Consider the following 22,057-nt stretch of genomic DNA (forward strand, 5'->3'; position numbering starts at 1 on the left):
TTGTATCAGGTCGAAGTTGAAAGGTTCGTGGTATCTGATCACGTTCAGCTGGGACACTTCAATGGAGACTGGTTGTAAGGGCTGACGGCAGGGAGCTCCGGCTTGCCAGCTCACCAGAGCGCCAAATGACAGAGTCTGGCTACCCCTGAAAGTAGGTTTTCTCCTGGAAAAAGCTGATGTTACAACATTTTGCTGCTTCTAATGTTGCTCACACCTGAGCCGTGCTGCTCTATCACAGTTAGTATGGTCACAGTCCAAGTATTTCTAAATTCCTACTACAGCTTAAAAGTTCTCCCTCCTGCAGAATTACCATTGGCACCCTGCAGCACCCTTGGGAGTGCAGAATGACAAACGAGCCACGTTCATTTTTGGAAGCAATTCTGAACAGCATGCAGAGAGGTCAGCCTCTGGCTTGAAAGCAGCACGGTCCCAGCAATTACATTTTCAGGGGCGCTTTTTCTTTACTTTTAAATGAGGTCCCCTGGAGATGCTGTTTCATTATACCAGGCTCTTTTTTTATTTACTATTTCTGGTTTGGTTTGCTAAGTGCTGGTGGCAGCTTAGGATAAACACCAATCATCAGGGTGAGGGTATGACCTGAAGAGATAGCACACCTGTGACCACAGCAAGAGAGAAACCTACAAAGGATGGTTTGCTAGGAAGGAAACAAATCTGGCATCAGGTGACTGAAGGCAGTAAGCCAAAGACATGGCTTGAGAATGAAAACTGACTCCTAACACACTAGAAGAAGGGATTATACTTATGTTAGCTTCAAGATACGCAGAAGATCAGCCAGGAGAGTCACTCTCCAGCTGAGATGACTGAGTGACGGCACAGAAATCCACAGGTTGGCTAGTGCAACGCATACAGGAGTTCACAAGGTACACTTTCAACATCTGTTGTTATATTTTCTTATATATTGGTGTAAGCATCTTATACAGAACTTGTATCAAAATGCAGGAACAAGAAAGTTAGTGGTAAATCAGTCACGGTCTTACTGAAGGCACATCAGAATAACAAGTCTGTGCAGCTGCTCCGAGACTCCCTCAAAGTCCCTCACATTTCTAAAGGAGCTATTGCATAAACCAGCCACAACCAGCAAGGCATCGCTGTGCAGGCTGATGCCACCTGCACTTTGTGCTGAGAACGGGTGTAAGAACAGAACTCATTCTGTAAGAAGCAGTCCCATTTCCTGCCACAGCAAATCCCAGAGTTAAGCCAGTCCATCCAATGGCACTCACTGCACCTGGATACCCTGACTGTGACTGATTTCCCACTTCTCTGTGGTTTTTAGCAAGTTGCAATTGTTCCAAGCATCAGTGCAACATATCAAGGTGTCATTGTACAACGTACCTCATTTTATGAATTGTGGCCTTCCTACTAAAAACAGAAAAACACAACAAATCTCATCCCTCATGAGTTCACCATGACCTTAAGGCTCCATGTTCAAAGTCAGTAAACCACTGTGTCGTGTCAGATGTCTCATTAACCTTAATTTCCTGGACTGTTTCCCAATAAATGGAAGTTTATGGCAATTACTTGGCAGCAGCTTTGAAAGAGACATTTGGGCTACAGCATGTGTGGTTTCTTGAGTGGTAACCCAGGTTTTCATGTAACAGTGTGATCTTATTCTGACACCGGTACTAACAGGGACAGGCTCATTCTTTTGCCTCCACAACACTGCCACACACGACACAACAAAGCAACTTTTCCTTTTAGTCAATGCCGTGAACTTGTGCCCGCACCCAGCCAGGTGTTTGCAGCTTTAGACCAGAAGTGCTGTTTGAGCAGCTCCAAGCCAAGCCCTTGCATTCAGTGCTCTGCCTTGGCAGCAGTGGCTTTGCTGGAGAGGGCCTTTGGTGCTACTAAATATCAGACACCAACATCTAGGGGTCACCATCTGCTCTAGAGCTGCAATGCCCTGTGCAGACACAGCTCACCATGGTTATGTTACTGGGTTCTTCCTGGCCTTTAGGACCTACCGAAGTCATTTTTTCCTCTCCTTCCTCAGTTTCTGCTGAAGGAGGATGAAGTGCAATGTTACCAATAAAATCCTTGGGGAGGATTTACTCATGCTCATGAGGGTACACCAGAGAAGGTACCACTGCTATTTCCAGCTTGCACATACTCACAAGAAGGCATTACAAAGTTGAAATGCTGTGCTGAAAAGCTGTAGTTTCTTCCCCGCCACATCACTTCATTGCAAACTGGCCTTTGGCTAACAAGCTGTCATGCCTGCATGGCCACCTAAACCCAACCATGATTCAATTAATTATCCTTAAACTGGAATAAGAAGTCTGCAAAGACAGCAATATTTTTCCTATTCTTCATCTTGCATATTGGCTGCCCACTAATGCCAATCAACTCAAGTGGCAAACCCAGTCCAGACAAAGCTGTGAAATTCACCCCAACTTGGCTATGGACCCAGACACGTGGTATCTCTTATAAGTCCCATGGTTAGTATCCATGTGAGAATTTTGGGCCCTAACTTTCATGAGGGTGAATTTGGCCCATCCACCTTGACTCTCTCTTCCAGTAAACTGAATGGGATTTCTGAATATCTAATAACTAGGATTGACAAATGAAGAAAATAAAGCACAAAATCTCTGAAGTGGCTCTTGAAAGGAACCACTAACTCTCCCCCAAACAAGAACAAGACTTAGGAGAGATGCTTTAATGTCCATTACGAGAACAGCACTGGAAGGATTTTCTGAGAGGAGAATCTCTTCAGAAGAAACTGGTGGATCCTCTCTTAACTTTAATTCCCAGTCTTAAAACCTTATGCAACCCTTGTGTAACTGCTGATGAGACGCATAACGTACATCAATATAACACTACACCTGAGTGTCTCTGACCAATAGTGGGGTAAAAGGAAGGAAACCACTGGGCAGTGGTTGTTGGGGGTTAGAAAGAACAGGACACGAGATATAAGATTAGTTTTAAGGTAAGGAAAGAAGGTTATGCCAAGACCGGGTGGCATGTTTAGAAACGCCACTTGTTACCTTCTTTTCCTTGTGATGCATTAAAGTCCCGGGCCTTATGTCTTTTACATGTGTATCATTTCTGGACTGCTCAGCATGACTGTTTGAGTTTACATCCATAAAAGAGCACTTCTGGAAAGCCTAGGAAATAAATACTGCAGGTTATCAGGAGACCAAGTAGCTTTTCTACAGAAATGTCTGGCGATGACCAGCTACAAAGAGAGCATTTGGTTTTCACATTTACAGCAGCTTGATATTATTTACAGCCTCATGACGTAGTAGAGATTTTAGACTATGTGACAAATAGAGTGTACCTACCACTTTGCCAAGACCATACTCAAACTTATCACACTGACCCCAGCATCCCCTGATGGTGCGATGAAGGCTCACAGTGGTGCTGCAAACTACCTAAACTTAACTAGGAACTCTGTGACAAACGTTAGGCTTGTAACAGTACCCACTTCACAGAAACTGAAACCTCCTCAAAATCCTCATCAGACACATTTTGGCCTTGACCACACATCGCTTAATGACTAAACCTGAAGTTTTATGTGTTGAGCTAAACAAAGGCCAAAGCTCAGCTCACTTTATTCCATTTAGACACATTTATTCCTCAGACACTTTTCCTGTGCTCCCTTCATGCTTCCTCACCACCATTCCCACTATTAGCGAGGGTTTGCTGTTTCCATGGCTAGGACAAGCACAGCTTTTCCAGATCGTCTCATCCGGAAGTGGTCTGTCTGTCACCTGCAGAAAGGCGAGGAAGAAGTGGAAGCAGCAGGCTTCCACTTCCACAAGCACGGTGAATAAATGAGAAAAGAAAGCATGTAACGCCTCTTCCCCACCCCTTGACGTCCACTCAGCTACCACATTGGTTGGCTTCATTGCTCATCATGCAAGAGCTACACAGCTCCCCATACAGTGTTTTAATAACTTCAGCTGTGTCTCTAGCACAGCCTTCACTCCTGCTCCTGGAGATGCTCCTGGGGTGGCAGTCCCCTTCAGGCTCCTCCTGCTGTGGAAACAGCCCAATGTATGGGCTTGGGGACCACTGGCCTCCCACCGTGTGTACCCCAGGACACAGCCTGGACTTTTCAGACCTTTTGTTATCCTCTTTCCATTTCCTTTTCTCTACCCAGCTGGCTCCCAGATACAGAGAGGCAGAACCATCACTGCCACTACTGTGCAGTCCTGGCTCTGAGTGTACATCACTGGGATTTCTCTGTGTCACTACTGGCACTGACTCAAGTCAGTGGGATGTACAGGTGGGACATCTCTGCCAGCCAGGGGCATGAGGGAGGAGTGCTTATGGGAGTCAAACACAACGTGACACACAAGAAGATTATATTTGTATGCTATTTGTTATGGAAATCTTTTAATTCCTGGCAACTCTCATGAAATTAATAGCCCAGACTACAGATTAGAATCAAAATTAAAAAAAAATCAAAATTAAAAATTGTTCTTCTCATATTTCTTCCATGTTTATGTAAAATCAGAGAGGTAAAAATAATGAAAAAATCCAGTACAAAAAAATCACAGTGCAGTTTCTGCTGGTTTTCCATTACATCCTGTTTTTATGTGTTTACAGATCAAGGTATCTAAGATGACACAGAACTCCTAGAACAAGTAGTCCTGTTCCCCCTGTCATACAGGGTATGGACTGTCCGCAGCTTACCCATTTACGAGACCAATGATGTGCTTTTGGGTTCATCTACAAAGGCATTCTCAAAGGCCTTCAGACCTTAGAAGAATTCACCATGTCCCTTGGTAATTTGTTAATATATCACCTTTGTTCTGAAATATCTATCCGAATGTCCATGTTTGTGCTTCAGCAGCTGATTATTATGCCTTCCTCTGCTAGATTAAGAAGGTGCTTCCCATGAAAGTACCTCCACAGTGTCCTCAGGTGTGTTCTGAACCTTCATATTCTTAACACCCATTCTAAATAGGTGACGCATGGACACTTAGTCATGGACGCTGACCTCACTGATCCTCTGTACACAGAGATAAAAACACTCCCTGTTCTCACATCTACACCTAAAGCAGATATCAGCTTTGTGGCAACAGCACTCACCTGGGAGCTCCTCTCAATTTGTTACTGCAACTCCTGCTCCTTCCCAAGACATGCAGTTGTGGTCTGGCCTGTATTTGTTGTTCCTCATGCAGACTGTACATTTCACTGAATTCAAATGCATTATGACCGTCAAGTGATTGCTATCGTATCCCTGCGCTCATACGTCACCAGTTTTAAGATTTAATCTGATCTGAAGAGTAAGGATTTTAAATGTATTTCCAGGCTGCTGATGAAAATACAGAGTGGCACTGGGTCAGTAGCTGACCCCTCCAGATCTCACTATATACACCTGCACTGAGGGCAACACTTTCAGTACCAGACAGCTCTCAATCCTCTTGAGGTTGGCTTTTTTTTTTTTTTTTTATACTCCATGGTGCCAGATTTTAATCAGAATGCTATACGGTAGTTGATCAAATGATTTACAAAAATGTTTACAGGTATACAATTCAGTTTTATCATAGAATCACAGAGTGGTTTGAGTTGGAAGATCACCCAGTTCCAACCCCCTGCCATGGGCAGGGACACCTCCCACCAGACCAGGTTGCCCAAAGCCCCATCCAGCCTGGCCTTGAACACCTTCAAGGATGGGGCATCCACAGCTTCTCTGGGCAGCCTGGGCCAGGGCCGCACCACACTCTGAATGAAGAATTTCCTCCTTGTATGTAATCTAATCTAAACCTACCCTCTTTTAGTTCAAAGCCATTACTCCTTATCCCATTATTCCACCCCCTGACACAGAGTCCCTCCCCAGCTTTCCTGTGGCCCCCTTTAGGTACTGGCAGGCCGCTGTATGGTCTCCCTGGGGCCTTCTCTTCTCCAGGCTGAACAACCCCAACTCCCTCAGCCTGTCTTTGTAGGAGAGGTGCTCCAGCCCTCTGATCATCCTCGTGGCCCTCCTCTGGACTCATTCTAATATGTCCAAGTCCTTCTTGTGCTGGGAGCCCCAAAGCTGAACGCAGTGCTCCATGTAAGTTTAATCAGTCTAACCTTTTACCTGATCAAAGAGTGTTGTTTTCTTTGAACAGCTCTGTGTTCCATTACATTGTGTTAACAAGCATAACTGTGAGTGTCTGTCCTTTAGTTCTTCATTAATTGAACCCCAAGCCTGGCTTTCCCAGTCTGCCTATGACTGACATCAGACTAATCAGTTTGTAGCTCCTGGATCAAACAGTTTGACCTTTCTAAAACATGGCAACCCGTCAGCCTTCTACGAGGTAACTGGTATTTTGGTTATTGCTTAAAATGAGCATTGCTTATCCTCAAAACTAGCATCTAAACACTCATTTCTTGTTGATCTACCAAGCCTATTTCTCTTCCACAGCTCCCCTCAGTCTCCTTTCACAGACTTCCATCTCTACTTCATTGCCATAAGTTGATGCTTTCCCAGAGACAGCAGACAATGAGACAATTTCACTGCCCATAGTTCTGTCTCAGTAGACATTAGCACACAAATGGGAGACAAGGGTAAACCCTTGCTCTTGCTCTCTGCAAACCTGTTTGATGCTCTGGTGGGCGAAAACTGAGCAGGGTGCACTCATCACACAGAACAGTCACTGCTTAATTCCACATCCGTGTTGCAAACACTCCTGTGGCAGCACCCAAACCACCTTTTGGTGGACAGCAGGGAACATTTCATGCCATGACAGTGCTCTGAGCCATCACAAACATCAGAAGTTATATGATCCAGTTAAGATGATCCACATCTCCTTTCCTCCTGAGGACATGGAAGAGGACAGAGGGTGCCCCAGAAGGCTGGGACTCACTGATGGCAGCTGGAATAGTCGGCTTTTACTGTAGCATTGTGATCACTGTGCTAAACCAGCCTATGTGCTGTCAAGTGAACGACCAGCAAAAGAGCACTAGTTCTATGTCACTAGCAGAGTAACACACTAGTTACACAGCAGGGAACAGCAGATGATTCAATGTCCAAACACTCCAGAAAACACTGGACCATGGCACAGAACAAGTGAACACAGCTTACCAGGAGCATACCCCGTAGTATTCTCCGTTCCCACCAGTGTTAACACAAATGATGGACTCTCAGTACCTTATAGGTCTGGTACAGTGAGAAATATGGTGCCAGGGCAACCACACCAAACGCACACCAATATTTTACTTGACCCATCTTTGTGTGTCTTGAGAGGTTCTCCAGTGGCAACCTCTGCATTCTTGAGCACTCTCTCAGCTCCAGACCTCTTGAACAAAATTTGGGTGGTGCTTGCCAAATACATACAATCCAGCACAAAAAGTAGAATTGGGTGAGACTGGTGGACCTACTTTTCCTCATGTTCAGAGCTGGAAATTGTGCTGAGACCCCAAAAGTGTTACTGAGCACAGATGCTTGTGCATGTGCAGTGCAAAAGCCTACCTGTAATTCTGCCATTATTTTATCTCCTTCTTCTTCCTCTTCATCTTTCACAGCAGATGCTACAGCAAGCCCTGTGTTCCGAGACAATGTCTGATCCTCTTTAGGGGTTTTGGATTGTGCTACTTGCCCAGCATCTTCACTGCATTCCTACAAAGGCATGAAAAAGCACAGACAGCCAATGTAATTGAGCCGTCTGATGAAAAGCAAACACAGTAAATTCAGCACTGAAAAGGACTTGTGGCAAGTCCCGCTTCCTTTTTAAGCAGATATTGCTACTTCACATGAGTAGGATTAAGAGCTTCTTCACCTGGCCTTCCCTCCACTTCCTTCAGGGGACAGAACAAATGGGAAAAGGAAGCCCAGAAAAACTAATTTGGAACATTTCTGAAAAAATGCTCTCAACTCTGAGCTGATCTTCCCCATCTGTTTAAGGCATGCTTTTTATTTTTAATCTTCTTATGACTTCAAATGAAAGCAGCTTGTGACTTGCCTTCTGTATTGCTAGGAGATCAGTGCAGCAAGGCTGACTGCTGTAAACAAAACTGATAAAACCTTACTTGATCATTTGGCCTACCAGCAGTGTTTCCTGCTAGGCAGTTTCAGTAGCTCTCCAGGATGTTGCCCTGTCTCAACTTATTTTGTGGTTTATAGACACAGCCCAAGCCTGGGAATGTGCCTCCGTGCCAGCCATTTATCAACAATCTGATAGCCTAGAATGAATCACCAAACCTTGACAGCAGCAGCCTCTTTCCTGGCTGCATAGATGACCTCTCCTGATCTCGTGGTGGTCAGTCCTGACCCCGGCAGGTAACTGCGGCGTGGAGGTGGAGGAGGCGGGGACTTGGTCAGCTTATCGTTATCCTGGTCTGCGTCAGGAACATCTTCTGCAAGTAAGCAGGGTAGCACAGAATAAACACAGGTGAAGAAGGAAAACAAGTATTTGCAGCCCTGCCTCAACCAGAAAGAAAGAAAAACAAATCTTAATAGGTTCTGCTGCTGAATATATATGAAGAGAAACATGTTCGTGATTCAAGTAGAACCTCCTGGAACAAAAACAAACAGTGTGGAAGTTGCACAGCATAACCAGGCCACTTCACCCACAAACGTTCAGCAAACCTCCTGTCCCCCACATCACTGTGGCTGGGATTTCAGCCCTCGGTGGGTGTGATAGCTCAGCACACTTCTGGAAATTAACCAGTGGTAAGCGTGGGGTGCAGATTCAGCTGGGTGCCTGATTACAGATAGTGCCCCTGCAGCCTCCTTTGAATGCTTCAGCATTTGTTTTCACTTTATGTAACACTGATTGTAGCAGGAAAGCACAGCTTTGCTTTGAGTTGTAACAGCCGTATATACATTTTGCTAACCCACAGCGATTCATTTTCCAGATCCCATGTCTGAGCAGAGCCAGCCCTCGCTTTCTGAGGGGAGCTTTCCAAGACAAGACCAGTTTCTCAAACTGGTATTTCCCCCACACCCAGCTGCTTCCCCACCCAGCTGCAACTTCCTCTTCCCCGCCACCACTGGACAGCATTTTCCCAGCAGCAGCATTTCCCTGCTCATGACCTGTCCCTGTGTGTTCCTGGTCCCAGGCTAAGCATCATGCATGGCAACAGCCTCTGTTTTCACACCGCTGCTTCCAGGGTTTGTTTTCAAGGGTGAGAGAACGACCTTTCTGCAGCTACTCAGTGTTATATAAACAGCTGGAACACACATAACCCAGAGAGAAAAAACCTCCTGCTTTCAGATTACCCAGCTGGTTAGGGCTAAGTATTCCCTCTGGGCAAGTTATTGCATAAGTGTCTGCTCCTGGGGCTGCATCAAGCTCCTCTGATGCACTGGCCCCTCAGGGGAGTTTGAGCCCTTGGCTGACCCAGCCTCATCTTTGCTCTCTTCTTAGATCAAATATTCTTCAAAGCTGCTTAAGCTTAAAGAAGTGCTCTGCTGTATTACCCCCCTCCCTGGTTATCTGGCACTGACTCGCAGGATTGCAACAAGAGTGATTTTCTAGAGGCACACTACATTAGACTGCTGCTTTTGTCAATACACACCACTAAGGTTTTCGTGGCATCAGGTGTACTCTGCCAGCACAAAGCAAAATCTGCTGCTGTAAAATCAAAGTAGTTCTCTAAGCACAGCATCTGATGGTGGTGTGGGGCCTATGCAAATTTCTGCTTCTTTCAGTGGGCTCAACCTATTACCCTCAGGCTGATACTGCATCTCTGAATGCAAGAACATACAAGTTTTTCTCACACTTTGTAAGAGTAAGTCTGCATGCAAGATATGGAAGGCACAAAGAAAAAAAATATTTCTGCCATCTCTATTTGTGAGACATCCATCTCCAACTTCAAAATAAGAAGCAAAAAATAGAAACTCAGACAAGAGAAATGATCGATGGCATGTGCATGGGTTCTCAAAAGCCAATCCCGCTCCCATTTGGTTGTAATGGGGTTTGCGTACAGTCAATGTTATAACACCAGGCAAGGTATGAAATTTCAAAGCTGAATTTCTATTTTCTTTCATTTATTTCATTTCCTCAATCTGAGTGTGAAGGAAAAAAAATATTTGAAGGAAAAAAAAAAAACGAGGAAAAAACTTATTATAATATTTTTTCTTTGTATGAGCTCTTCTCCCATATTTATTAGAGGGATGAGCAAATGGATAAATACAGTTCACTGAGTCTGAGACTACCCGTGATCAAAAATGCTACTTTATGAAACCTTCCCTGGTGCCAAACAGCTCAGTACTTCTGTGAACAAAATGGGAGTCATTCACCGTCATTTCATTGAACTGAAGAGTTCTTCAGCAGGTACAGCCAGACTAAAATTAGTTTATCCTACTATGTAGCTTTCTACTTGCACCAAAACATCCAATGTCTTTAAAAAATTATCTTAATGCCTGCCTTGAGGCAGCCTTTGTAGTCAAGTAAGTAATGGAAGCTACTGATCACTCGGCACTTCCAAAAATCAGGGTGTTCTTACATGTGAAGGCACAAAGGGAGATAAAGGAGTCCAATTTCTAATGTATGAATGTAATGTATGTCTCTAATGTTAGAGACAGTCCCCATATTTTTTTGCTGAACAATCCTGATATCAAAGATGAGTTACAGTTACATTAAAGAAGTATTTACACAGTCATCTGAAAAACTGTGGGGAAAAAGAAAAAAAGTGTGATTTAACTTTGCTTTGTGCTTTGTAAGGGAAAAAAAAAAAAAAAAAAAAAGAGTTTCTTAGTGGGGTTCTGTGTGGAGAATTGCTGAGACAAGATATTCTGGTAACGGGATCTATCTAGGTTCTGCAGCAAAGCCAGCAAAGGACTGTGCTAATTTCTGTCCAAAATGTCTTCTGCATTATATTACCAGGGTAGGTGGTCTCTCTTTTCTTATGTTGCCCAGTTTTTTGATCTACATCAGACTGTAGCATACTGAAATTTTCTTCTTGAATCATAGAAGAGCTGGGTGGCATGTGAGACATTTAATCAGGTATTAAGGAAAAGTTTTTCAGTTCTTTTAAATTATTTATGATACTATTACAGGATTCATTATGCACAACAGAAGGCAAATGCCTCAATCTCATCAACTTTCTCCCTAAATCTGCTGGCTACACACAGAGCAAAATGGTATTCTAGAAGTGAATTAGTTAACTATGTGAGTTACAAAACATCTCTGCTGCTGTGTTCTGCGCTTCTTAAAATGTCACAGCTCACTGCACCCATATGGTACATATTTTCACTTACTTTTTCTATTTACGCCAAACATTACACAAGTTAATTGCATGGCTAGCCTGCAACCTCACTGAATGGTGACAGAATTCCAAAATTATTTTACGGGGTTCAACAGAATTTATTTTAAGCCTGTATGTTGAGAAAGGAGCAACAACTTGTCAGTGTTAAAGGCACGCCAGAACAAAATGCTGACACCCAAAAGCCTGAGTGCAGCATGAACCTCTGGTCTCACATCTCCAGGACACAGTGGAGGTAGAAAAGAGCAAGTGAAACTGCCTGGTAAGGGAGCAGTTGGCCTTGATGGAGGGATGAGAAAGGCTGCAAGTCTGCAGTTTGGAGCAGGGTAGGCTGGCACCTCCAGGATATGATCGAGGTTCATCCACTGCCTTCATGGTTTTACAAAAGGAATGAAGAAGTGTTGTTTGCCAAACTGCAAAATATGAGAACTGTGGGGAGCTCAGTGATACTGGTGGGATATGAATGTAAAACAGATGAAGGAAAGCTCCTCTGCAGGATGGGAGTGAGCTCCCGGAGCTTTCTGTAGTGGGGAGGCAAATGGTTCTAAAAGAGATTAGAGGAATTAATGGCTAAAAGGTCAAAAACATACCCATAATGGATATGAGAAGGAGCAGGTTACAATACTCCCTTTAACATCAGTTGGGGTGTTGGAGGTGTAGTAGCAGACTGCAGAAAGTAGCCAGGTTTCTGTGCTGCCCACAAAGACCATCTTCTGTCGCCTCTGTCAGAGGCAGAGTACTGAGCTGGAAGGGACACTGCTATGACCAAACAGGGCATTTCTAACATTTTTACATTTGTAAGTAGTTGGGTAAGAATTTTGCAGCTGACTCATGATTAACAATACCATTGGCTGAGGCAGCTTCTTTGTTCCTTAAACTTTGAAGAAATTCACATGTGGATTTGTATACTAACTTGTGAAAAAATAGGACTGGAAGGAAAACCAATAATGATGCTACCACAGAGCATTACACCATTAAACCTGCCTTCCATGAAGGATTATACCTATACAATCCTTGATCTATGTTAGCACAAACCATTTTCTCCAATGATGGGGTTCTGACATCCTCATCGCCTCACGCAGCCTTCTTCAATACTTCACTTTCCTTACTATTATGAGGCTTTTCCTAATCCCTAACCTGGATCTTCCTGATTGCAATTGCCAATTTCTACTTCTGTCCTATCCACACAAAGCAAGTTGGTCTTTCCTTTTTTAAGCAGATTTTTTTTATGTATTTAGAGACTCCTTTGTGCTTCCTCAGCCTTCTTTTCCTGATGCTAAGCAAAACCAATGGTTTCTTTTTTGTCCCCTACAGGCCATGTGTCCAGAGCTCTGATCATCATCATCACTGTGACCTTGACTCCTTCCTTCAGTTTTCCTTGAAGTCAAAACATTGAGTTTGGGGATTTCTATGTAAGAGCTCACCAACTGCTGAGCAGATTCATGTGTCTTGTAGATACTCCTGTTCAATCAACTCATTATGATGATAATTTTTTTTTTGCTAGGGGTCACAGTCAGACTCAAGTTAAACTTGAAACTCAGTGTATCTATACCATAGCTGTGGGTGGACCGAATCCTTACTGCAAAAGTCACTTCCATTTATTCCTACATATCTAGCCACTTCTCCAAGACAACTCAGTTATGTAGCTAATAGGTCTTTTTCAGACCTCTGAGGTCCAAAATACTTAGCAAGGACCATTAAGATCACACAGTCTGACTTCCCACATTGCAGAGGTTGAAGGATTTTTTCAAGCAGGTCTTGCATCATGCCCAGAACTTGTATCTGAGCAGCCTTTCAGAAGGAAATGTACTATTGCTTAAATATTTGAAGTGGCAAAGAATCCAATATGTTGATAATTAAACTAGCTTCAGTGATTAGTTACTCCGAATGTTAAAATTTGACACCTAATTTTTAATCTGGCTTTTTGCAGCATCAGCTTCCAAGTGCTGGAACTTGTCAGAACTCGTTGTACATAGTTAAAAGGCCTTATCCTCAGAAACCTCAGGAATGTCTTGATTTTCTTTTGATAAAAAATGTCTACAAAAAGTGCTTCTTAAGTTTCTGACAGTAAAATCATTTGTGCTTGACATCTTTGTGGTTCTTTCCACAGCCCTCCATAATGCTGAACTTTTAAGTGCAAAAATGAGCACAGTATACTAGATATAGTGTACAGAAACTCTCATCTCTGTCAAAATCAAGGTGTATGCTTACTCTCCTACTTATGAGGATCTTTCATCTCTAAGAGGACAAACCCACTTATTTGCTGTATGGGGAAATTTGTGTTCAGATGGTCACCCACACTGGCATCTGCAAAATCACTACTTTTGTGATAGAATCCTTCGTTCTGACAGCTGCACCTGCATTATTCCTCAGGGACTACTCAGTGGTATGTTCAAGAACACAGAAATCTTTAGGTTGAAACCATTTTAGAAAGTAAAAAAACAAATTATCTTTTACAGATATGCAACTTAGCACCATTTGCTCTAGCAAACCTCACCTGAGACTTCAGGTTTTTCCACTGTATCTCCTTTAGGGAGGACTGCTGGTTGGGGAGGCATCTCCAAGTTGGGAATTGACTTCATTATGTTGGCCTGGGCCTCTTCCAAGAGCTTTTCAAATTCCTTTCCATTATAGTGATCCAGATTTTGCCTCTTCTCTTCCCATTTTTTTTCTGCTTTCTAGACAAAAACAGTAAAGGATCAGTTTACCTCTCCGATTTCTGTTGTGATCACTTTTTAAAAAATGCACATGTAAACATCATAGGTCACCATGATGTTTCACCATGATTCTTACAGTTCTAGTCAGCAACTAGAGGGAAGATAATGGAACTGTAATTGAACAATAGTTCCAACTTTCATTGTGCTAGATGTGGCACAAACACAAGACAAACTAACAGTGGCCACTGCTCACTAAAAGAACAAAGGAAAAATTTAAATCTGGGTTGATGGTTTATTACATCACATGGTGATTAAAGTGCTTGTCTGTAATAAGACATGAGAGTTCAGCTGTGGGTTTGCTCCATAGCTCTGTGTGAAACCACTGAAACTTCACACTCTTTCATCTTTACCTCTCCATAATAAGGAACATGGAGATCTAAAGAGTGAATGAAATTCATCAATGCAAGTGTTGCCAAAGAATCATATGTTATTGTTCAAAAATAGGGTAATTATTTAATATTTTTAAAAATAAAGTTTATTAAAAAACACAGGTATTCATTTTGGTTACATGTTATACTGTTGCATTGAAAATCAGAGGGTATCCAGAAGTGCGTGGTGTAGTTCGAGGTTAAGCATATAAATTCTCATAATGCATTTGAAAATCCCACCTTCAGTCTCAGGAGCGAGACTGGGAGCTCAGACACAAAAAGACAACAGCTGGGTGAGTAGAAGACACCGTACCTCAATTGATACAGCTCTGTTTCTGGTACTTGCACTGTGAATTTCCTCAATGAAAAGACTTTGCATGGTGTTGCCATTGACAGAGACCTGTGGTGATGGCATGCCTTGTGTGGGCTGGGATCCTATTGCTGGTTCCTGGGGGGGGGCCGGTGGGGTGGCCGAGAAGTGGCCACTCACTGGCAGACCTTCACTGTGGCTGGGTGCAGCAGGTGAGCCCTGGGCATGGTTGACCAGGGCTGATGAGTGCTGAGACTGATGGATGACAACAGGAGAGCTCTGCACGTGATGGACCGTCATTGTTGAGAAGGGGACGACTTCTGACTTGACTGAAGATACCTGGGACTCTGAGGTGACTGCTGTGAGGTTTTGCTGTGTGTGTCCCTGGGTATGCTTGGGCTCCTCCTGGCTTTTCAGAGCTTCAGTTGCAGTGGCCTTTTCCATAGTGGAGTATTGCACAGCTTGGGAGGGATCCACACCCCTCAGCAGTCCTTCTGTAACATGTCTGCCCAGCCAAATTGAACACAACAGCATGGCACATGGTTAGCATCCAGGTGGGTCATGAGCAATATTTAACAACAAGCTTTTGCAAGGGAAAAACTATAAAATACCAACTATATCAAATACATTAGAATGATGTTTTTTTCTTCCTAATGCTGTCAGTTCTGTGATTTTGTAGTTTTCTCTAAGAGTCAGGGGCTCATTTTTTTAGAGAGGCCACTCATAGGAGGATGTTTTTGCCTTTTAAAATGTTTACAAACCTTCATGAATGTATTGGCACTTTTCTTTTACCAAACCATGAGTTACAGTGGTTTGATTTTAGAGGGAGACTGGAAATCAGTTGACTTTTTTTTTTTTTTTTTTTTTTTTTTTTTTTTTAACACAAAATCTAGACAAGTAATTCCTGGACTATTAGCACAGAAAAAGTAGTTACACAGAATCTGAAGTAACAGTTTAGCAAACTGCCAAAACAAAGCATTTAAGCAGTACTTCAGGAAGGTCTTGTCTGTAAAGTTTGGGGTAGAATGAGGTAAGGATGCAAAGAGTCAACCATTTCTAAGAACTGGCTGTGAAATCGCTGAGCATCAGAGCTTGGTTATCCATCAAGTGTGATCAGTTTTTCCAATACTAAAACAGAGTTTATGAAACTTTCCAGGTAATCTGGCTGGGAAAAAAACAACAACAACAAAAAACAATTTTGGTAAAACTTCGGCTCATTGTTTATTTCCCAAACAGGATAAGGCAGGAAATAACTGAAGTCATTTTTAAGAAAAGGAAGCTAATATGAAAGGATATGGATGTTTATCTACCTGGAAAAATAATTGGTGGCTCTGAGAAGGCCTGTTACATAAACCATTTTGTCCTTCTGCCAGTATTGGCAAATTCATTTTATATACACTCCAGAATATATGGGAACAGTGTCAACCCTACATTCCTTAGAATAATGGTAGCAACAATATATTTATGACTTGGATTTGCTTGTAATGGAAGCAAAATTGAGACCACGACCATTGACGGTTTGGCCTAATTCATTGAGTTTTGAGTGGGGATTAAATCCAGTATCTATTGCCTCATATAATTCAGCAGTTGTCTGCTGCTGATATATTCTGACAAACATAGCTAAACACTGGCACTTAGTGGACACACATTTTATCTAATATTTAAACTTTCTCTAAAGTATCTTGCAAACAAACAAACAAACAAACAAACAAAAAACAGAATAAAGAATTTGAATGGATACCCACTCACATTGAAAATATTTGTTTCTTACAGAAGGTTCTTTATCCACTTCAAATCTTTCCCTGTTATTTCTTACTGTTAGATTTTTGGGGATGCACATTTCAGTGTCAGAGAATATTTGTATTAACTTAGCTTGCTGTAAATGCCTACAGCTAATTAACTCACATATGGGACTGGTGACATTCTGAAAGCTTTCTCATCAAGGTACTTCCCAAATCTGGAAGCATTTCAATCATAAGCTCTGGACAACTGAGACTGTTGGTCAGAAGAGAACCACTGCACAGAGCACAGGAAAAGATAATCTGATTTTCCTTCAGAAGGCTCTAGAAAGGATCTATAAAATACTGCAAACAAGCTACGTGTCCCAACATTCCCTGTGGAGAGGGGGAGAACACACACCCAAAATGCTTGAGGAAATTTTTTAGCTTGAAGAAAAAAAAAAATCACCTCCTGAGCATTGTAAGGATATCTGTCATGCTGCGCACACGTTTCAATAAGCTGTCTAGCTTGTGTGGCTCTTCCTTTAGGAACCTCACGGCTTCTACCTCAATGCGGAGGATCGCACGCATTTTATTCTGCAACGTTGGGAACTCTCCTGCAAAGACAACAACTATGAGGCTCAAGAGGAAATCATAAAAGCCCTGGGGAAAAACAGATGACAGGGTGAATGTTAAACAGTTGACTGTCAGCCTCTTTTCAGGGGCCATGCAACAAGCCCTTTAATCCTGACTTTAAATATATTGGAAGTGAAGGTTTATGCCTTCAGATCAAAGGCAAAATTGCTTTCAGCCACTGTGGTCAAAAGAGAATAACCAAAAGGAAAAAAGACAAGTACATACCTTTAAGGGTGGCAACAGCTTCTCCCACTTGCCTTAAAAGAAAGGCTCCATCTTCAACATCTTTCAGTGTCACTGTCTTGTTGGAAGCAGTGGAGTCTCTCTTCAGGTCCTCAACAAATCCCTCCAGCTCACTGGCAAAACAAAAAGTGAACATGAAATGTAAGTAGGACTGTCACATTACAATCAAATATATGTAATTGAATGGACTGTATCAGAAACCTCAACTGTGGCATCTTTAAAGCTGATACCACGGGATTAAAAAAAACAGCAGGGTACCAGGAGGGGACACGAGGCTGCTGCACACTCATGCCCACAGCACAGGACCAGGCTTGTAACCAGCCCCAGTCATTGATTTCTCTGATGCTGCAAATGTGCAGAGCAGCTGTGCTACAAAGGGCAGATGGTGTGGTGAAACACATCCAGCAGCCCTCTGGGAATGCCAATCCTAGCAGAAGGGTACATAGATGCTATACCATAACATCCAGCACAGGTTTGCACCTTATATTTTCTCACTGCTAATAACATGCAAAAGAATGCACAACGGCAAAGTGACAGCCCAAAAACTGGCACTCACAACCCCTTGGTGCAGAACTGTTTATCTGACCGTCTGTTCTAGACAGGATACAGCGTCCTGTTTCCACAAATAGCCAGAATGAAACAACAAGTGTGCATTGTATGCAGCTCTTGGTCAGCGTTTGGACTAACAAATGGATCACAGAGGCTGCTTTCCAACAAGTGCTGTCCCACGCTTCCTCAGGCTTCATCTGGTGCTTCCTCAGCATCTTTCATGATACCTTGTCCAGTACTTCCTTGCTTCACATAAATTTTCACAATCATTTACACACTTTATTTATTTTTTTTTTTGAGGGACACAGGTTTTTTCCTTATAAGGTTGAGACCAGGTTGTTTTAGCTGGAATTTCCACCCAGAAAAAAATCTCTCAACAAATCTCTTTAAAAGTACCTGCAGTGCATTATACACAACTAGACAAAAAAACAGAACAAATACCTATGCGAATACTTCATAAGAACCATCTCTTAAAAAATTGTTTTAAAAGAAATCTGCCTCGATTGAGATACCAAATTCACTAACAGGAATATGCTGAAAGCAGTTTAACTGCATGTTAGAAAACAATGCAAAGCAGGCTCTGAGCTGACAGTCAGGTACCATTTTAACCTAATTTTGTGCCTCATTTCTCCCATCCACTGAGGTAGAAGTTTTGCAGTTGCTATAAGGGAACAAAGGTATGGGCAGATTGCCTGGGAAGAGGTAGGAAAAGACCGCCACACATTTCTCTTGTGCTAGCACAGCCATGCAAATCCAGCAGAAAATTACTCATTTTCATTCAGGCCACTTCCTACATCCATCTCAGTGGCTAGGCAATATGAAGAGGAAAAGAGAGGAGTAGGTGGCCAGTAACAGGAGAAAAGCCATTGCAGCACCACTCTGCATTAGGTCATTGAAAGGGGAAACACAGTCACACAGAACAATAAATGACCATACAATAGTACTTCTGATGCACAGAGAAACAGAAGTAGTATCAGGATCTGAACACTAAATTAATACAGCAAATAATTCATTTCACTCCAAAGCCAAGGAACTTGAGAACTTATCAAACAATTCAGGGTTAAGAACCACAAGCTGCTTCTGGACAGACCACAAACATAAGTGGGGTTAAGTGATGCTCTTCCCGTTTTAAGATCACTTCTCCCAAAGACTCTGCCTTGAGAAATACAGCGTCACAATTTCCACTAGCAGAAGTGTACTTTCAGGAAACAATTCAAGGGACCACACGATGGCAGCAAGGCAACGTTACTCGGGATATTTTTGCAGTGGAAGAGGCTGCAATAACACAGGCATCCGCTGTCCCCGTGTCTGCCTCTGCTATAAGGAAGGGTGCAGATATAAACTGGGAAGGAGCTGGGAAAAGAGAGAGCTCTCCATCACTCACTGCAGTGCAAAGGCTCCTGCCCCCCAGAATGATGCCCTACGGTCATGCATCCTCCCCATCCTTTATACCCTGATAGCAGTGCTCAGGACAAGGCAGCGCTACTTCATGAATCATACGGTGAGCCCCTCTCCCCTCTTTTGTAGACTACAGGTGTAAAAGCAGCTTCTCAGATGTTTTCATCCACCAGGCAATGAAAAAGGCAAGGGGAGAAGCTTAAGTTTGTTCACAGGTGAAAAGAAGAGAAATGAACCAAGAACAATAGTGGGATGTTTTGGTAGGCTTATAAACTGATGGAAATACAGGGGTAAAGGAAAGACTTCCAGCTAGAAGACAACATCTTTCTTTCTGTTTTCTTTGAGCAAAAATGGAAAGGATCACCTTAAAAACCTTCAGTTCCATGCAGTGATACTATCAAACAGGACAACTGATCCTGAATTGCTCAGGGGATACCATATTACACTGCCTCAGGTTGCTAGCTACAAGGGAAAAGAAACCTCAGCCCTCAGGAGCCAAAGATTTAAACAGATGAAGCAGTCCCCAGTGTTTCTTTTATGTAACTGGGAAAACAACTTGGCTTTATAGATTTGTTTGAGCAAACCCAATTAACAAGACAGTCACCTTAAAGCAGTCTCAGAAGGCTAATACAAGATAAATGATTTTCCTGCAACTATGTTTTACAGAGAGAAGCTAAGACAAGCTTTTATGCTGAGATCTTTCTTTAGGCAAAAAATAAAAATAAAAATAAAAATAATCAGAGGATCTGTCTCAGATTGCAGTATCAGCAGAGCAGGTTACAAAACAAACTGACAAAAAGAATGGCAACAAGTCACCCAGACCAGATGGTATTTGCCCTGGAGTTCAACAGCAACTCAAGGATGAAACAGTCGAACCATTAATGCTAAGCATCTAACTTCTTCATTAAAATTGCTTTGGCACCAGAGTAGTAGAAAGTGTCACAGGTGATAAAAATAACTTTTTAAAAAGGAGGTGGGGCTATCCAAGGGTCTGTGCTCTGGTGAGACTGGCATCCAAACCGGTGCAATTGATAGATACCATAACAAAGAATAAACAATAAAGCAACAGCGGACCCAGGGATAAATATATTATGTTAACGTGACTTGTGTAAAGAGAAGGTCTCTCAAATCCAGATGGTGCTTTGAAGGAAACAGCAAAAGCATAGGGAAAAACTACAGCCCAAAAGGTTTTCAGCTAGGTATCTAAGTAAAAGCTCTTAAGAAAGAAAAGTTGCCTCAGGACAAAGAGCGGAGGGAAAATTCTCTCATGGATAAAGTAATGGAAGTAAAGAGAAGGGATCAATGAACAGCTTACTCGATGAATGGAGCTTGCTGGTGGGTTCCATAGGGATCTGTGATAGGGCTGGTGCTTTTCAACATACTATAAATGATTTAGAAAAGAGGATGAATAGTATAGTCAAAAAATCTCCAAAGGATATTAAATTATTCAGGGGAATGAAAATGAAAGCTGACTGCAGACGGCTGCAGATGGACCTTCTGAATCTAATTGACCAGGAAGAAAACCAAACATCAAAGTCACTCCTAATAAATGTACAGTAATTCTCATGATATAAAGAAAAACAAAACCAAGCAAACAAACCACCATCACCCCCCAAGAAAAAAACAAAAACAAAACCAAAAACAACAACAACAACAAAAAACTAAACCCAACAACCTCCTAAAGTTTTTATACATAATCATAATCTTTGAACTGCTAATCAGTCATCATAAATGTGATGTTGGGTTTGGAATGGAAAGCTCGGATGGACCATGAGGACAGGAAGACCATCACCATGCCACTGCATGAAATCATGGCATACTTCCATCAGCTACAGCCTGTGCAGGGCTCTTCTCTCTCCCCGTCCCCATCTCACAGATGTACTCTGGAGTTAGAAAGGACACAGAAAAAGACAACGGGATGAGGAAATGTATAGAATAGCTTCTACGTGGGAAGTAACTATGCAAACCAGGACTTTACAGGCTGGAAAAGACACGATCAGGGTAAGGGTGTGGGGAGAGTTCATAACATCATGATTAGCATGGAGTTGGTGAATATTCTGCCTTGCATAATTTAAGAGTTTGGGGGTTGAATGACAGATGGGAGATTTAAAAAAAAAAAAAAAAAAGAGATTTGTTACTCTATAGAATTCCTTGAACCTGAAAGCTGTACACAGCAAAAATTACATAAACTTAAAAAATGCTTAAGTTCGTGAAAGGTAAACAATCCATGTAGAGCTTTTGGATATGAGATGCCATCTCTGACTTGAAAACCCCCTGAGCTACAAGTCACTGAAAACAAGGAGATACACTCTGAGCATGTTGCCAGTTTCTTATATTTCTTCCCAAGTGTGTGGTACGAGTGGCTATCTGAGCATAGTTATTCTTACAAAAATGACTGATATTTTTCTTAGCAATAATATAAATTATAAGTTACTATAGAACCTATCAGGCAGTTCAAAGATGACTGTAATTTAAATGCTCTGCTTTAAAAAAACACCTTCTATTAAAGTGCTTATAATAATCTACAACATAATAAACTACTAATAACTGTAAAATGTTCCTAATAATATAAATACTTGATTAGTCAATATGTCATATTGTCACAATTTGCCCTTGGTCTGGTAAGTTTTAAGGCTAGTGTCTGCAACCCAGGAAGTATAATATACGACATTTCTAATGCGGGCTGAAAAGACTGGATAGAAAAAAAACTACTCAGTTAATTCTGCGTGTATGTTTCACTGTTACACATGTATAAACACTATGTTTAACAGGGTTCCTTGGTTTTCTTTAGATAACTCTGAGCTGTAATCCTGCTGCAACTGACACACATGGACACATTTCTGTAGGCACCATCACTAATAGCTGCAAAACAGAAAACTTGCTCTGAAGTGTGCATGGACAGCTCTGCAGTTTACAGCATGAAACCAGCAATTTATTTATTTATTTATTTTAAATTTC

The 22,057-nt window shown here is 42.2% G+C and overlaps 1 protein-coding gene across 14 annotated transcripts in view; it reads right to left on the bottom strand.

Annotated features, from left to right (window-relative positions):
* The window catches only part of KIAA1217, a 181,957-nt gene that overhangs the window by 5,421 nt on the left and 154,479 nt on the right, over positions 1–22,057 (bottom strand). For 12 of the 14 annotated variants that reach the window (XR_014618204.1, XM_084282128.1, XM_084282123.1 and 9 more), the window contains 7 exons: positions 17,135–17,265; positions 16,743–16,890; positions 14,559–15,060; positions 13,658–13,838; positions 8,153–8,307; positions 7,424–7,570; positions 3,003–3,122 (listed from right to left, as the gene is read on the bottom strand). Coding sequence is in view for 13 of the 14 variants with exons in the window: in XM_084282128.1 (XP_084138254.1) it covers positions 3,003–3,122; positions 7,424–7,570; positions 8,153–8,307; positions 13,658–13,838; positions 14,559–15,060; positions 16,743–16,890; positions 17,135–17,265 (1,384 nt within the window). In the remaining variant the exon portion in view is untranslated. The remainder of the gene's footprint in view (positions 1–3,002; positions 3,123–7,423; positions 7,571–8,152; positions 8,308–13,657; positions 13,839–14,558; positions 15,061–16,742; positions 16,891–17,134; positions 17,266–22,057) is intronic. The other 2 variants (XM_084282133.1, XM_084282130.1) reach the window with 2 other exon arrangements.

The sequence above is a fragment of the Netta rufina genome, assembly GCF_964035555.1.
Source record: "Netta rufina genome assembly, chromosome: 2".
NCBI lineage: Eukaryota > Metazoa > Chordata > Aves > Anseriformes > Anatidae > Netta > Netta rufina.